The sequence below is a fragment of the Phalacrocorax carbo genome, chromosome 6 (genome assembly GCF_963921805.1).
Source record: "Phalacrocorax carbo chromosome 6, bPhaCar2.1, whole genome shotgun sequence".
In the NCBI taxonomy this organism is placed as follows: domain Eukaryota; kingdom Metazoa; phylum Chordata; class Aves; order Suliformes; family Phalacrocoracidae; genus Phalacrocorax; species Phalacrocorax carbo.
The window spans coordinates 54,708,943-54,727,605 of NC_087518.1; the positions used below are offsets into that span (position 1 = coordinate 54,708,943).

At 38.0% G+C, this 18,663-nt stretch overlaps 1 protein-coding gene across 15 annotated transcripts in view; it reads left to right on the forward strand.

The window, feature by feature from the left end:
• ADGRL2 (adhesion G protein-coupled receptor L2) overlaps window positions 1-18,663 on the forward strand; it is a 162,125-nt gene that overhangs the window by 99,455 nt on the left and 44,007 nt on the right. For all 15 annotated transcript variants that reach the window (XM_064455387.1, XM_064455391.1, XM_064455389.1 and 12 more), the window contains 2 exons: window positions 11,012-11,121; window positions 16,828-17,628. In XM_064455387.1, the coding sequence (XP_064311457.1) occupies window positions 11,012-11,121; window positions 16,828-17,628 (911 nt within the window). The remainder of the gene's footprint in view (window positions 1-11,011; window positions 11,122-16,827; window positions 17,629-18,663) is intronic.

The following is an 18,663-nucleotide window of genomic DNA, read 5'->3' on the forward strand; positions in this document are numbered from 1 at the left end:
TTTACTGAATTTCTTAACAGCATTGAACTCAACTGTACTATTACACTTTTGAAGCTGTAGGTGTTTTCTCACCTAGGACGTAGTAGCACTGGCATTGCCTTCAGTATATTATTCTAGTGCCAGCATCACTGGTGGGTATGGAAAACATCATTTACTTTGTATATTTAGCTTCTTAGACAATTTTGCTGCCTTTGTGGCAGAGATACAGCCAAAAAACACCTCCTGGAGTCGCATTTAAAACAGGAGCACTTTGGGTAATGTGCTGTAGACAGAACACATATGAGTTAGTGCTTAGTTATCATGCATGCCATCAGCAATGCCTTGTTGCTTTCTTATCAGTCACTTCCTGCTGTCAGCCCAGTGCTTATTTCAATAGAAAAGGATTTGCATCAAATGTAATACAGTATTATGTACGGCGAACATGGGGTTTTTAATTGTGCAGGCACATGAGACTCCTTCAGTGGTAGACAGTTTGATAAAAGGATTAGATCATGAATATTTTTGACACAATTAAAGATTATCTGTGCATTGACAGAGTCAAGCCACTGAATTTTCTGATGTGTTTTTTACAGAGGTCGAATCTGCTTGACTTGCATAAAAAACCAAGCGCAGAGTATGCAGGATTTTTGCAGATGTAGAAACAAGCAAATGAAAGCAGCCCCCTAAACTCTGTTTGGCTTAAAAATGGAAGTTCGAGGAATCAGAAAGTGCACAGCTGAAATCTGTAACTTAATTCCTTAACTTCAAATCGCAAAGAGGAAAGTGGGATTGCGCTTTCCAAATTAGAGCAGAAGGATACTTTTGCAGGGGAAGTCCTATACCTGGAAGCCCTGCAAGCTTTCCAGATATTAATTAGATCCAGACATCACTGTGGGTAATGAATAACAGTGCTTTTGTGACAGGCATTCCGCTCAGAAGAAAAGAAAGTATTTGTAGTGAGGACTCTCAGACACATTTTAATAGGAGATGACACCACTGTTAGAGAGTTGATTAAAGACCTACCAAGGGACAGCACTTCTGGAAAAAATCAGAAGACGAAATAAGAAAAGTTGTAATTTTATTATTAGTTATTGGTCAAATATATATAACTTTAAAGCCATGGAATCCGCATTAAAAATTATGAGAAAAGGGACTGTACCATCTTGCTAGCAGATTGCGCTTTTAAAAGTCTCAAAAAATAACCAGGTTGTCTTTTGGCCTCTTGCTCAGCATTTTGCTTCAAGTTCTATTGAGCCATAGAAACGAGTCGTTGCATAGCCCCGTGGAATTGGTAGATACGCAGTGGTGGGCACATGGCCTCTGTTGATGAAAATCATAACCCAAAAAGGGGATATTCCCTGAGACAAGTTTACAAAAAACAAATTATTCTTTTTCACCCTGTAAAACTCATCTTACATGCAGGATCTCTTGCATTATTACAAACTCTAATCCTCTGAGTGGGTAATTAACGGACCAGAAAAGCCATTTGTGGAAAGAAAGAGCCATAAGGGTGAAAAATATTTCTCCACTGAATGATCTTTAAGGAGTAAATAATTACAAGAGTGAGAGGTTTGGGATGACCAATCTAAATCTGAACATAATTAGGATGAACACAGTTTGAAAATCGAAGCAGTTGGCATGTGCAACAATTCTCATATCAGAAGACTAATTAAATATTTAAAAGCCCAAACCCCCTTACTATCCACAGAAAAATAACCTGCCACAAAAGGGTCTGTAACTTTGCAGATAATTAGGAAGGGTTACTGGGGGAAAAATATCACAGATTGGCTCCAAGGTTCTGCAAGGTCACGTCTTATTATGGTGTATCTTTTATATGGTCTGATAACAAGTTTCTTGCTAATTTAATCTAAGTAGGGCATCCCATAGCGATTTCCCATTTCCCTTGTTAAAAATGTGATCATTTTTCTATATGCAAACTGCAATAGGTGAACATTTTTATAAATAATTGCTCCTAATTGATACAGGCTATAATATTTGTAATTATTCAAGGGGAATGCATGTGTTAAAGTTCAGTTAGGGTTGCCCCCACCAACCCCCCATTTGAAATTGTCCTCTTCCTGTCCATTGTAGAGGGAAAGCAAAGGGCCTTATGAAATCATGTTGCCTTGGGAGCCAATTCTGTAAATTAGTTTTACTTTCCTGTTAGAGCTAAGATACCTTTATACTGAATACGCGTTTCTGCGAAGAGCTGTGTTAAACTCAGGAGGCCCACAGAGAGTCAAGCGGAATCTGCATTGAACTGACCTGGACGTCCAGTCGAAGCGTGAACATTAAGAGTGTTCCAAGGCTTCTACATTTCCAAAGCTGCGGTAACAAATCACACCTGTCATTGGAAATATCTTGTGAAATTAACGTGAAGGATAAAACTACACTTTTCAATACTGTAATTCTTCAAATTACTCATTTAATAATGACTCAGAAGCTGTCTCAAATTATATAACTTTTAACTATGTTATGAATATGCTGTGTGCAAGCCATGGATAAAAAAGATTGACAGAGCTGCAAAAAAGAGTTTTAAAGGGGTTCCACTCTTATCCTATGCTCTCTACCTGAGAGTCTTTTCTCCTGCAAGTCAGTTGCAGTATTATACCTAAGGATCAGACACTATGCTTCAGGATTTTCACTTGGATTTTCTATACGCTCTGCTCTAGCACTCTGCCTCAGAAATAAATGCCCCTTCATAAAGCTCTGATATTATTGCCCAACCCTATGCTTCTCCCCTGAAACCTGCTCAACCCACAAGGCATGATGCTGCGCTCACGCTCACTCAGTGTGAATAATCTGTGTAAATTGCTCAGATATTGCGATGCTGCACTACTGAAGTTTTCATTAGTAAATAAGCATAGCTGCAGGCTATTTATTTTGTCTAAATGGTGAAACGTTTAATTGGATCTTTTGAACTGATTACTTTTCAGCAGTGCGGATCTGCTTGGCTTAGTTGGTGTACTAAGACGTACGCTGCCTGTAATCCCATGCTGCGTTTTGCTTGCAAATGCACACTCACATAAATAATATGACAAGATTATGAATATGACTTTATTTCCATTTCTTCTTCCTCAGGTGGGGTTGCATTAGAAACATTTTCTCTAAAAAGCAGGTCTGTTCTGCTTCGTGCTGTTGCAAGGTTTGGGTTTGGCTTGCACCTACGCAAAGCGCACCAGGAGATTGTTCCATTTACTCTGCACACCTCATCGCATCTTTTGATATCCAGTTTTCCTCTCCTTGCTTTACAGTCAGCTCCTGACAGGCTCTGGTAGTTCTAGTAGGCCTTTCACATACATGGTAGAAGATAGTGGGGATAAAAAGATGGCACTGTAAAAGCACTTAAAAATTACCAAGAGAAGGCAAGAGTTATGTATTCCACTCAAATCCACATTTCCTTTTCCTTTTTCTCCCCCTCCCTTCCTATTTTATCTGATGCTTCAGTTTCAGGTCAATAGTAACCCCATAATAACAGCGTTTACACCAATAAACAAAGTACTAGAACAAGAATGAATTGTAACAAGAAAAAAATATCTCTGATAGCTTAGATGTGAATGAGAAGATTCGTCTTTTTAACAGTGACTGCTTTGAACTTAGAGAACATGAATGCTAAAAGGCAAATGGGTCATAACTAAATGTATTAAAATTGTAAGGAGAGGTTGAAAGCAAGAAATACTCTGTTAAATTACTTTGCCATACAAGTCTGATACACATTCATTGATAGTGAATCAAACTGGGTAATCCCTAAGAAAGGGCCTCCGGGAGTTGAATATTTTCTGTTGTGTTTTATTGTCTATTTGGTGTTTTCATCCTTAATGCATACCCTTAGACTCCCACAAGATTACACTGTATGAAGAAGAGGCAATTAAAATTATTGTGTATTTATTGGGCAAATGGAAACAATGCTATGGTGCACCTTCTTCTACAGTATTAATTATACACTATTTAGCTTCCTTATGTCATGTTTACTCAGTAATTAGGAAGATCCAACAAATCATCAATATTATCTTTAAAAAGAAAATAGAAACAATTTTCTCAGCTTTTCTCCCTCAAATATTTTTCATCCAAAGCCACCAGGTTTTTTGCTGTAGTCGTCACGTTGCCAAGTGCATAGAAAAATCCCAAGGCCGGGTTGTGAATTTTCAAACCAGTTTCTAGCATGCCTTACTGCTTTAGTGGTCACAGGAAGATCTCCAATATTTAGACACAATTCTTATGGCCAAATTCTGCTTTCATACATGCTTATGTATATCCCATTTTTTAATTAGTTTTTGAAAACTACCACCACAGCACACTAAATCTGTTTTCCCTTTGAACTAGGTAAACTTTTTTTTTTGCATGCTCGTTCCCCCATTACAGTTTTCTGTTTCAGTTCCCTAACTTGAATATAATTTATAGAAAATCGTACACATGAGTAAGCAAAATTGGCAGTGTGGCACCCTGGGTTTCTTGAAAGCCAGTTGCAGGATTACGTGTCTATGTGCGAGGAAGCACGGCACCGTGGGGATGCGTGCGCTCACTCTTCCTGTGCGGGTAGGGTTGTGCTAATGCTGCCGCGGCTGCTGGAGCGCTGCGGGTATTGCAGCGCTGGCTGGTCAATGCTGCTGCAAATCAGGGCTTTATAGCAACACTGGGGGTTTTTAGCAGGTCTTTTTTTTCAGGCTTTGGTTAGGCCCAATTTGCTAACTCATTAGGTTTCAGTATGTGATAATGTATTTCTTGTGAGGTGAATTTGAAACTCAGAATTTAAATACATTCCTTTAAATAATTTTATCTACTGTGGTATGTGTGTGTGCATATGTATGTATCTATACACCCCTAAAATAAAATCTCTGTTCTCCGGATATTTTATATGTAAGTTTTGTACATACTTTCTAAGACCAAATTAATAAAACATAGCATTTAAGTAATATGTGACATCTTCATACAAATGTAACTTTGAGTTTAATAGCAGGAGTGGAGGTCTAGTGAATATGCATACAACAGCAGAAGCTCATCTCGCGTGGCAGTTGTAGACCATTAGGAATACATATGTAAAGACAGCCATTTACTCTGGGTAAAGATGTTCAGGAATTTTTCAGTTTAAAATATGCTGTTGTTAGAAGTCAATACACGAAGCGTAGTCATCCCACATTCCTGTCTCTTTTTACTCAGACTGGAGCTCACCCAGGGTGAATAAGGAACAAGAAGACCATATGGAGTATGTGGTGCTACAACTCAGAGTTTACGTGCTTCAAGTGGTGTTTAAGCAGGTTGCTGCAGGCAATATGCAGGAGCATGTCATCATGCTAGCTTTTAAGTATTTAATCAATATGCTGAAAGAGAAATATTGTCAGATGTGAGTTACAAGTTTCAAAACATACCAAGATAGGTTTATTTTTATGTATTGACAATTTTATTAAAAATGAATTTTATTTTTTAAACATGGCTTTATACTGTATCACTATTATTTTTTTAAAGTGAAGTACACATGGCTGTTTGCTGTGTTTCCCAGTTTTACCTTACTTAATGAAACTGTGCATTCACAGAAACCAAGCATTAGGAATACCCAACATTATTTTGATAGCCCATTTCTGGCTAGACCTTAACTCATATCCTGTTCAAAATAACATTGATGGTTTTTTATGTTACTATCTTTGTCAAAGTTATTTATGCAAAACAAAAGCATTTGAAGGATAGATAATAATGTGGACCTTATTTCCTACGTGACTTAACTTTGCAAACCACTTTGAAAGGAGCTGTGTGTATCTTTATGTGGCTGATGTGACTCGCCCATGAAGACGACCTCTTCCCTCAGTCACTCTGTTTGATCCACATAATGCTCACGCCTTTCCAGAATCTGCTTCTCAGATTCCAGTACTTCACTTTCTGGTCCAGTCATGATACACTGTGGTTTACATTTTAATGCTGGAGTATTTGTTCAAGTCCATAGATTTTGCATTTTTAATCTTCCTTAGAACAGTGGTGAATAATGGCCCTTGGCAGGAGATAATGAAATTTTCTTAATTTATATTTTCAAGCAGAAGCTTCAATTGAAAATGGCATCCTATGGCCTGGAGACATAGCTCTAGTGCAAGTTTCAGGGGAGCTGTAATAATAATGCAGTGCCAGCGGTGACGGGGAATGATAGGACAGTGAAGAAGTAATTTAAGAAAGAAAAGAGAATGTACCAAAGCTTTATTGTAGCATATCTAATGATCTGCTGAAGATTCCCAATAGCTTTTGGAGCATGACAGGAGAAACTAATGTTATCTTGCCAAAACAGAAGCCCCTGTTTAATCAGCAGAACAAGATTATTGATTAAAACACCTCACACAATAGATTGCACATGGAATCTCATCTCCATACGTTGCACGTGGAAAAGCCCAATAATGAGCATAAGATAATAAAAAAAGAGCAAAAGCAATTTGTTGGGAATTGTACAAGTCAAGATTAGAGTTGAAATGCAAACAAATTATCATGGAAAGTACAGCTGTCCTTAAAGCTGAGCACAGAAGGGGATGGATGCAGCAGGGACATGGTTGCATCGTGAGCAGAAGATACTTGCTAACAGCCCGGCTGGAGCTGCTTTATTTTCCTTTTTTTTTCCTGTATTCATCTGAAATGTGAAAGGGCCATTCCTCATCTGCACAGTCTCCTTCCTGAGGTGAAAGGAGTTCAGACATTGTACTGTAACTGTTAATTAAACACTCCATTTGATTTTTAGATTACTATAAGTGATGCATCTGCATTATGAAAATGTAACCTTTCTTCATTCATACTAAAATCCTGAAGAAACAAGTGTTAGTGTACACAATTGCTCCTTGCATTCATGAGAATAGTGATACTTGCTACATTTCCCCTTGCAAAACTCTTGCTGCTGCTAGCACGGGAACCTGAATTATCATTCCTTCAGTGCCACAATTAGTCTTTTCCTAACTAGAGTTTCAAATTTAATTCATATATTACCTTTCCTAAATCAACTATTCTTGAGTTTGTATAGAGTTCTTTACAGATCTGCTTTATTTCCTTGTAAATGACAAAGCCATTGTATCATAAATCTTTGTGAATATTGTAAGTGTCAAGCGTGAAGATGTGTCTTGGTGTGAGATCATATGAATTTTAAGATTGTACATAAAAACCTGAGAACTTCCGTATTTTAACATATGCTAGGGAAGTATGCAGTTAGCTAGATTACAGAGCACTTAAATGGTACTTAAAACCTACAGAAGACGTAAACACTAGGTTACAGACACTGAAACGCTGAAGTATTTGTGATTTGACTTCTTAAATTTGCAGAAATCAGAGCTGGTTTGTATCATGCCTTCTGCTGGAATAATTCTAAAAGAGTTTGAATAGATGGACCGAACTGACAGTATATTGTGTAGAAATAAATAACGTTAGTTAAATGAATGAGAGACTTCAAGTTATTTGCCAGTTAAGGTTTTGGGGTTTGGGTTTGGGTTTTTTTTTTCTCCTGATGGTGCCTAGGCCAATTTCGCAAATCTCCAGGAACTTTGTTTCCACTATAGTCGTCTTTTGGAAAATCCCATAAAGTGGCCCCACTCAGAAAGGGCTTGCCTATTACAGAAAGGAATGAAAACAGGTCACAGGATTGAGTTGGACTGTAATAGTGTCATATCCTTCTTCATTGGGCATAGTGTTTCTAAGTGTAAAGGTTTCTCAAAATGATGAAGCTCTGCTGTGGCAGTGATGTGGAAGGTTTGACAATCTGTAGCCATGTAGGATAGTCTGCTGTTCAGTGCTATTTTATGGAGAGTGGAGTCTCTTTTGTCCAAAATACCAGGCAGAATTCAGTGTTTCTTGACTTAAAGAAGCTCAGCTGAAACCTTTATCAGTTTGTAAAATGGTCTTTGCAGGCAGCAGCAGAACTGTAGGCCAACAACTAATAGAGAAGCTAGTATCCCTGCTTTTACAGGGGGAAAAACTAGAGCAGCAGACAGAAGACTCTCATTTATCCAGAGAACAAATCACAGTAGTGTAAATTCCCTGAATTGCTTGTCTCAGAACTACCTCTACAAAGTCTACTTACTCTTCATCTCTTCTCCGTAACACATGAATTGGGACTGACAGCTGCTGTAGCTGCTGCTGGGCTTTTGTGAAGGTTTCACGGGAATTGCAATTTGACTACCAACTATGTAACAAATAGTTACCGGAAATTTCCATAATTTTTTTACATCTTAATGAAGTGTCTTCGATTTGAAGTCTAAGAAGTGCATGAAAACCAGAACCTTATAAGAAAATTACTCACGTTTTATAAAACACAAGCAGCAATGCAGCAAAATCAATGATGTGAATATAAAAAGCTATGACTTCAAGCAGAAATGCTTCTATTCATTCAGTTACCCAAGCGATTGCACTTCTCGGGGAGGAGGTGGTGTGCTCTGTAGCACTGCTGTGTACTGCAGCAGCGGGCATAGCTCACTGGTTTGGAATTGGGGTCTCCTTCATTTTGGCCAAAGGTGAACAAAAGGCGACCTTATGCGCAGCAGGTGAAGTCTTGCATAAAGAAAGAGTCAGAAGTTTTTAGAAGGTCAACAACTTCCTTTAAATGCCACTCAGTGCCTGAAGTTTGACACTGGTACTTACTGTACAAAGAAAAAAATACTGCATTTTCTTCTGAATTTTTCTTATACTTCCTTTCAATACAAGCTGGCATGAAGTTCTCCTCAGTTCCCTGACTGATGGCAACATTATGAGTCTTCACTGGAGGAAAATGAAAGAAAAGAAAACAACTTTTCATAGGGAGACAAGAGTCCATCTTTTTCATAAGATCTGCAAATACTCCTAGTAAAACTTCTTTTTCCACAGCTAAATATGACCTTCATCAGTTTCATTCTCAAGCAATTTCTCCCAATACGTATCCGTTTTATTTTGTAACAAATCAATATTTCTCTCTTAATTGCCACTCATTCAAGTGTAAAATGAAATTTTCATAGAGCTCAAAGCTGTGGAAACCATTATCCTGAATGATGCACTACACAGAGTCTTTGTAGGAATTATTTTGGCTTCAGCGTAAGGTTTTCACTAAAGAAACAGAAAGAAATTTCAATAAATTAATTACAAAATCTTACATCCAAGGTTTTATCATGCTTGTTAGTCTGGCCTGAGGTGTGGGGCATTAAAAAAACCCATACGGGGCTTAGAATAGAGATACCTTTGAAGTTTTGGCTTCTCTTGCTTCTACAGCCTCCTTCTACACATCACACACAAAAGCAGCACTTTGACCTTCGTGTGAGTACAGAAAAGTGGCTGAATAGTATTTTTTCAGTATTACAGATTCCGTACAGTGGTTTTCTCTGCAAGTTGGGTGCACATTTCATCACTTCAGCATGGGTCTGAAAGCCATTGGATGTGTCATACTCGTTCCAGACTCCCTAATACACCGCACAAGCTGTTGCATGGAATGATAGTGCTGTTGGGAGTGGGGCAGCGTTACCTGTGCGATAGCTGTACAGGGACCTGCCTGTGCTCTCTGGAAAGTCACTGCCACAAACAGCACAGAGGTGACAGGTGAATTCCTCGCCATCAACCTGCATCCATGGCTGTGCGCGTATGCAGAGATTCCTGGCTATTTCCAATTAGTTCTGCAGTTATGAGCCTTATGAGGCTAGAAATAAGTAGCTTTAAAAAAAAAAAATAGAAAAAAGGAAGAAGAAAAGAAGAATTAACTGATAAAGTCAGAAGAGTTGGTGTTCCCGAGTTTGCTCAGCAAGAAGCACAGTATTTCCTGACCAGCTCTGTGCTAGTTTGATTAGTAAATAAAAAGGAAAGTAATTTATATCAGAGTTCTTCAAATGTGCTTGCTCTACCTTTTATGAGGTAGCGTGAATTGTTCTTATACCTGTTGGCAATGTACAGCTGTGGAAAGCCATTGATACAAGTTAGATTATTTTAGCTTGGGATGTGGTATTCAGGGAGTGTGGGAAGTAGTAGGGCAATAGAGAAGTTGATGTACAGCTGGAGTCAAAGGCTAGAAAATTACTTAAGTTCAGACTTCTGTTATTCAGTTTGCTGACAAACAAAACTAACCCCTCACAAGATCAGCCAAGCTCTTTTTCTTTTAGTCACCAAACTGCCTGACCTTCTCTTTTGTCTCTTCCACTTCCTTCTGACAATTTTTTCTGTATTACATTTTGACCATCTCTTCAGGATTAAGTGATTGTTTTTCCACTTTTAACTTCCAAGCTAATTTTTTTTTTCCTGGAAAAATGAATAGTAGTGTAAAGTTTCTTGGTTATTATTATAAAGAAAAAACTTCCAAGAACATTAAATTCAGTAAACCCTCATGGTTAGAGGCATTGTAATAAAGTTTTTTGTGTCAAAATGCATTGGCTTTTATTGTTAAGCAAATCAGATCTATATTTCAGGGAATAGTCTCCTAAAATATATTTTAACTAATTTTCTTGTGGTTCTCCTTTTTAACTGTTTTTCTTATTTCCTCAGACAGTCATTCGTTACTTCTTCTTGTAACCTAACAGAGCAAGCTTAGAGTCCACCAACTGCTCCTAAAATAATTAAAATGGAAACGCTAATGCTTTTTGTCTACAGTAACTATTCCAACCAAAATAATTTCCTTGAATCACAACAAAAATCTCTTTGAGATGTAGAACCATTCAGCAGTATGACTATCCCTAAAGATGGAAGGAATTGCTCATTTGTGTTATTGTACAGTATTCAAAACTTCACATTTTTTCATTTAGTATCATCTTTTGCATTTTGCTTTGATTTTATTGAACAGTAGTATCAGATCAGTATATATTTGGGACGGCTATATCTACCAGTGGGAACGAGTGACATTTGAGTTAACATCAATTTCCAAATTTTAAATTATAAAGCTTGAACTGAAATATTGTCCTGAAGCCTGATTTATGGACTTTGACTGATCTAGTATTAATTAACTTTGTTGTCTTATGGATTGGACTGCCCAAGTGTGAAGAGAGTTAACACTGCATATAGTACTTTAGTATGAACTTGCAAATTAAATTTAATTTTATATTAATTAGGTTGCTTTCTTTTCCTATTACAGGTGCAACAACCGAACACAGTGTATAGTAGTTACTGGGTCAGATGTGTTTCCTGATCCTTGTCCTGGAACATACAAATATCTAGAAGTTCAGTATGAATGTGTTCCTTACAGTAAGTATAATCTTTTTATTCTTGCTCACTTCCTCTGGCCCTCACAATTAATGCTGGAGTGCTGTTACATGGAGAAGAAGCATATGTTTATGGCCCATGGACCCATTATGCATGCAGAGCACTTGCAGACTAGGGCCTCCAATTAGCTTCACGAAGTGTGGAAGGAAGCCATGGTGTGATGCTGGCCAAGTGTCTGTCTGTGTTCTTAAGTGTTTGGCTTTTAAGGCTACTGTTTTTCCAGAAAACAAACTCGAATTAGCTATTCAATAGGCCAGATAGAAATTTGTACTTTTGCCCGCTACCAGTTGCTGACAAATTGGCTTGGCTCACAGACTTCTAAAGCAGGAATTGACTTCAATTTTAATCATGATCGACTTGAAAGGCTACCTGCTGTTGTGGTGACTTTGGGTGCACAACAAAACCCAACACTGACACTCTGAGGCAAATGCCCCGGTTGGGGGACATTGTAAGAGGACTTTGTACTTCAGGGGCATGTTATAAGTTAATTATTCAGAGTGAATAATTAATTCATCAATAAGTTACTCAAACTTGGTTCTTCAAAACAATGGGGAAAAGCATGAGAAAGAAATGTTCACTTTTAATGTAAAGGAAAATATGAATTGTGCCTTGTATCAGCTGCCAAAACAGGCCTTTTCACTGAATACAAAGTAGATACTGAAAACATATTGAGATAGAAAAATTCGAAGTTACGCTACTTCAGCAGCTTTGTACAATATTCTTTCTAATGCCAGAATTCTGTAGCTTTAGACATACTTCTTATTTCCTTGCAATAATGAATACTTTTTTTCATTGACATGTATGCATGTTTATAAAAGTTTTGCAGATTCGACACTTTTAACTGGTTTTGTTTTCTTGTAAGGTCATTCTTTGCAGTGACTTCTCCCTCGTCCCATAACTCAACAGAGAAATAGCTGTGTTTACAGTGGAATTTGAGCAGTACACTGATCGTTCCCTTAAAGTTACTATTAAGCATGAATTTCTTGATCTGCAGTAATCCTTAACCAAAGTCACATTTTCTGTTGGTACAGGAAACAAGCCAAGTCTGAGATGCAAAAACACTGTGGTGACAGTATGTATCCAAAACGGAAGGAAATGAGTTTTGGCATGAGCAAAGCTGTGTCAAAACTGTCCATACTGTTTACTGCACAATTTTAAAACTTAGACTTCTTGAACCGAAATACTACTCTGTACTGCTTCACCACACTGAACCTTCACTGTTGTTAAAGGCCAAACACAGATCATCTGTTTTTCCTTCATTTCTGCTGTGTCATTGTGAAATGGTTGCTTGCTGATTTTTCTCCTGTACCATTTGTAGGACTGGAAGCCTACTGCATACAGTGATCCCTAGTACCATTCCTCCTGTGTGTAGTACCGGTGGCTTGTTATAACCGTTCCTCTCGTGCCACTTTTGAGGAGTGATGTCTTACCCCAATCTAACCAAAGTTTTGTTCCACAAAGATCACTTTTACTTTAGCGCTATTTTCATTCCCAAATTCTCAGAAAAAGGGCAGTGCATCTGATTCCAAACCATGAGGTCAGTCAAATGACAAGAGGTTACGTTTCCAGTTCCAGTAGGCTAGCTCATAGAGAAAAAATGTGATGCGAATAATGTTCAAACATAATTTTTTATGCTGTTTTAGGAAGAGAAGTGTGGATATGTTCTACCGATTGGGTATTGCTATCTACAGGAATCTTTTCTTTTCCAGTTTTCAGAAGTATAGTGCCACATCGCGGCCTAACCTGTACTCTAACGTGTAGTTATTCTACTTTTAAAATGTTTATTTTTGTTTACTGTTAATTGCATTGGCCTACCCTTTGAATTACGTAATTTTGTGTCTATCATAACTCAGGATTCTGGATACTTCTTGTTTTTCAAAGTCAGTAAGTTTTGGAGTTTGTCAACTGCAGCACGTACAGTGAGGACACTATGCCCAATTCCAGAACTGTAAGAGTCATAACTGGTAATGTCATAACATAAGAGTCATAACTGTCATTACCAGCAGTCATCAAAAAGCTTGCCAGTTACTAAAATCAGTTTTGAAGTTTGATTTCAAGCCACGTTGTGCTTCAGTAGCCATTTTGATTGTTGGCCATCTTTCTTCCCTGTCCCTCAAAGCCTATCCTGGTATTTTTCCAAGTCTCTTTTTTTGATGCCTGATAAATTCCAGTTATCAAGTCTAATCCTTTTCTCCCTTACTTGTTCCAGTGCTCCATGTCTAAATGTATGGAATGACTGAAATCATTAGGTTTGTAAATAGCTGCTGTCTCAGCGTAAAAGACTTGTTAGGAAGGTGGGATAGGCTTTTGTGGGCCTAGGAAGGGAGGTGTTTAGTGATCACAGCATGTCTAACCAAAGTTCAGGTATGGCTCTTACTTTTTCTGAACTTCATCTTCAGTGACTGCAAGACTGCAAAATTTGCTGTGTCTCACTGTGGCACCTTCCAGTCCATGAGGGATTACAAATAGCAATCATACCAGGTTTTGTGGTAAAACCTGGGAGTTCTTACGCACTGGAGTTGGTGTCACACTTGTACAAAATGCAGTTTATGAGCTCCTCTATGTCTTGCTGTCCTCCAGAAGCCATAGCTACTTTGCTGGGCATACATATCGATTGAGCTTTCTTTGGGTTCTGTATTCGCCTGCTCGTAAGAAAGTACTTAATGAAAAGCTTCCTTTTGCATCTCGAAGTGTAGACCTGTTGCTGATATTTTTCTAATCCTCTAGCCAAAAAAAAAAAAATCTATTGAGATACTCAGTTGGATCGCCAACAGAACTAAAATTCTAGACAAATTTGATAGGCATTGCTTTCTCCTAAAATAAGAACGTTATTGATTAAATTACAAAGAAATTGAGAGTACCATACTTGACATTTCTCTCAATTATGCTGCACAATGTATGTTGACACTTTGACTGAATAACAGAAGTCAGCCCTTTTATGAAGAAGAACATCAAACGTACCATTTTGTACATCTGTGCATTTTTATTTTAAGCCTTTTTTGGACTCAGGAATTCAATAGAAAACGTTTTAAAGTGTTTTATTCTCTGTCTGTATTGATTGGACTTTGCAGCATTTGTGTATTTCAATAAGCCCATCTGTCCCAGAAAAATGTACAGCTGTACACCAATGCATGCAGAGCAGACATGCCAGTAATGATTTTAGTTATCCCTATCTTTTCCCCCCTCTCCTATTACTGATTCTGAGCAGGTACAATATCAATATTGCTCTTTGGCGAGGAATAAACTCATGCATAAAAGTTCACTGACAGAATCATCTGAAAGTCATTAACGCTGATTGTGAAAGTCAGGAATTCACCTCAGAATACAACTTCTGTTTACTCAGATAACTCAAGAATTACAAATTGCAGAAAAACAAGTATTTCACCTAAAGATGTATAAATGAACAAAGGCTAGGAAAACTACTGCTCATTTTGAGAATATTAACCCCCTCCCACTCCCCCATAAAGTTTTGGAATTGTTCCCTGAAGAAACTCTAGATTGGCTCAGCCAATACCATTCCCCAAAAATAATCATACGTAATTTTGTTAAATGAAACTGAAAATCCAAAACTTTATATGAAACGTACAAATACATTCTTTGGAATAATACCGTAATACTGAAAATGTAATAGCTGTGCAAATAGTTTTGATACACTTCCTTGGTATCTGCAGCTACTGTTACACAGATTGGTACATCTGTCATTTTCCAGGTCATTTTATGAAACTAAGGGAGCATACTTTAAAGGCTACTGAGTATATGAAGTAGATTTTATTGCAAATAATTATTGGAAAGCTATTTACTAGCTGGACTTCAGCTATACGTCTTCCTGTAACATGTTCCTTAAAACTTCCTTGGGGAAAAACTGCTATAGTAATATAACTTTGCTAATCGGGTTCGGTTTATATTTTCCATGTACAGTGGCAGGATGGATATTTGTTTTAAACACTTAGTATGACTGTCCTTGCATACTAGCTTGCTGTTTCGGGCTTAATCGATGATGCTGGAGAATATCTGAATGAGCTAAATGTTAATTTTTTTCTTCTCTTTTCCTCTTGCTTACTGTGCTTTTGCTTCTTTTTTTCTAGATGTTTTTACTTATTCCTTCTAGTCTGATTTTGCAGTTATAGACTAAGAAGTGACAAAAGTTCTCAAGATTAACATTCAGGAACAAAAAATAAAACAAAGCCTAAGGAGAGCTAAAGGATGCAAGCTGCTTTCTTTACAAGAAAGAAAAGCAGAGGGATGTCTGGGACAAAGATGGGGGAAGGTTTAATAAGCACACATACAAACCTATATAATTAATATACTGCCTTTTGGATTTATAATTATCTAATTGATATAATATGCATATGTGCACTCGCACATATATGATAAATCCATGTGTCACTTAAAAACCAACTTGATAGCATTATGCTTTGAGAAGGAGTATGTATAGCATGCATTAGTAAAGTCATTCATTATTTATTCAGGTTCACTAAGTGAAACTACATGCCAACATATCTGTATTGCCTCCTTAATCTACTAAAATGATTGATCCATGTTCACTTGTGTAACCGTAGAATCTCTCTCCTGCTAGGTTTTCCTGTTGTCTGTTTCTCTTTATCCAATATAGTGCAGTTCTTATTCTCCCTATATTTAGCGTCTGTTACTAATTTAATCTTTAGATTAATAGTCAATTTATGTTAATCTTCTTTCTTTTTTCCTTGCACTTTTTTATTTTTCTTCCGATGCTTAAAATAGAAGTGGAGCAAAAAGGTAAATAACGTATACAGTCCAAACCCCAGCTCCTTGTTATGTGCCTTATGGATGTTAACCTCTTCCCTTCCCCTCCCCACAACACTCTTATATTATGATAATCAGCAGGATCTCATAAGTACACCTCATAAAGAAGTCGACTGTTTGCAATAAAGTGACTTGGCTGCTTAAAGTAGGTGGCGGGGTATAGTGTCTGAAATACTTGGGCTGGAGGGAAGACTCCCTTGCTTTTTTCTCTCCCTTTCTCTTTGTCTTTCTTTCCCTCTCTTTCTCTCACCCTTGGGTAAATTCTTGTTAATCAAGTGTCATCTTGCCTGGCTTCCAGAACCCTCTCCATAGCATGCCATGGTTACAGGGTTTCCTGGTCTGTTTCATTCATTGCTTTGGTTGTGTTTTGTTTTCTCTGCTCCTAATTGCTTTCTCTATATACCTGATGATTTGTTTTGTTCCTTTATTTTTAATCGAGGCACCTCCTTTTTCAGCCTCACCACTTCTTAAAGTTCTAAACAAGGCGATGTGATTTTTTTTTTGGACTGAAATGACCTAGCGCACTGCTGCACACCAGTTAAAAGCTCTGGAGCGTTAATGCGTACTCACTAAAAGTCTAAGACGAAAATGCAAGAGTAGCTCTACATTTTCAGCTGTCTGTGTATGCCATTGAGCCTTGGTCTGTACTAGTGAAAACAGTTCCCATCCACTTTCCATACTGGTACAGCAAGAACATGGTAACTTTAAGAAAAGTGGATGATAAAGGGTGATAATTGCATTAAATATAACATAAGGTATAATCTAGTGCCAATTAAATTGATTTTTTTTCTTCCTGACACAGTCATTATGATTTACCTACCTTTTTTTTTTCTTTTTTTTTCTTTTTATTATGAGACAGTCTTAATTTGACGTAATTCTTGTCTTACTTCTCTCTGTGACTGTTAGTTTTTGTTTGCCCGGGGACGTTGAAAGCAATTGTGGACTCACCGTATTTATATGAAGCTGAACAAAAAGCAGGTGCTTGGTGCAAAGATCCTCTCCAGGCTGCAGATAAAATATACTTCATGCCGTGGACTCCATATCGCACCGATACTTTGATAGAATATGCTTCTTTAGAGGACTTCCAAAATGGACGCCAGCAGACAACATATAAACTCCCAAATCGAGTGGATGGTACTGGATTTGTAGTGTATGATGGCGCTGTCTTTTTTAACAAGGAAAGAACTAGGAACATAGTAAAATTCGACTTGAGGACTAGAATTAAAAGCGGAGAGGCCATAATCAATTATGCTAATTACCATGACACCTCTCCATACCGATGGGGAGGGAAGACTGATATTGACTTGGCAGTTGATGAAAATGGCTTATGGGTAATTTATGCTACAGAGCAAAACAACGGGATGATAGTAATTAGCCAGCTGAACCCCTACACCCTGCGTTTCGAAGCCACCTGGGAAACGACCTATGACAAGCGAGCAGCATCCAATGCTTTCATGATATGTGGTGTCCTGTATGTAGTGCGGTCAGTGTATCAGGACAATGAGAGCGAGACCGGCAAGAATGCCATCGATTATATCTACAACACCAGGTTAAGCAGAGGTGAGCACGTGGATGTCCCTTTCCCCAACCAGTACCAGTACATCGCTGCCGTGGATTACAACCCCAGAGACAACCAGCTGTACGTGTGGAATAACAACTTCATTCTGCGATATTCTTTGGAGTTTGGCCCACCTGATCCTGCCCAAGGTAAGAATTTGGTATTCCTCATTTTTAATCTCTTTGTACTTCCATTCAGATAACTATCTTCGGTCTTAGACCTAGCTCTTGGCAGAAAGGCATGGAGGGGTTGTTTGTGTGCCTGTGCTGAGCAGTACATTACATTGATGCAAGGCAAATTTGCACCACCTATGAAGAGAGTGTTACTTTACTTGGTTTACAAGCTTGTACTATTCTTCTTTTTTTTATATATATACAAGTGTTTAGCTTTTCTGTGTTTGAGAATGAGTTGGGGAATTGTTTCTTTCACTTTATACCATCCGTCAGTTTGACTTTCTATAGCTGAAGTAAGTTTGAGTTCATTCATGCTGAGCCAGAAGCCTGTTCCCGTCCATTTGGTGTTACCTGACTTCTGAATTGATTACAACATACGTGCAGACCTTTTAACTTGTTGGCGCCAGCACTTGAAAGTGATGTGTGCTGGGAGGTCCCAGAGGAGATGTATGGGGTTAATGTGCAGTACCAAGCATACATATTTTTCTCCAGCCCTGTTTTCAGAGTTTCTAATGCCAGGTTAGACAAGATTATCCAACCTCTTTTTAGCAAGTTTCTTGGTAAATCTATTACAATTGCAGTTCTGCTTATTTGAAGTTAGAACAACTACTTAAAAGTAAAGACACTAACTGCCAAAAAAGGAAAGAAAAATGGAGGTCTTTAGGTCTCAGAAATCCCTAAAAATGACATGAACAGGCACAGCTGCATATTAGCATCTGCAGGGGAGAGTAAATACCAAGAGCAATGCTCCGTGGCAGAAGGTGCATGCAGCAAGGAACAGAATGTTGATAAGCTGCTTCAGCAATGAAGGTAACACTTCACTTCTCTCATCTAACTGGTATCCATGTTTAGCAGCCCTTTTTTCTACTTCAAAGAAGCAGTATTAGTGGCTTCTCCATGTGAAAAGTAGCTATTGTGCTTCAGTGAAGCTGATTCATGCACAGCAGTGCAAACCACAGTGCGCACACAACTCTATCAACATACATATATCTTCTCCTAGGCACAAAAGTA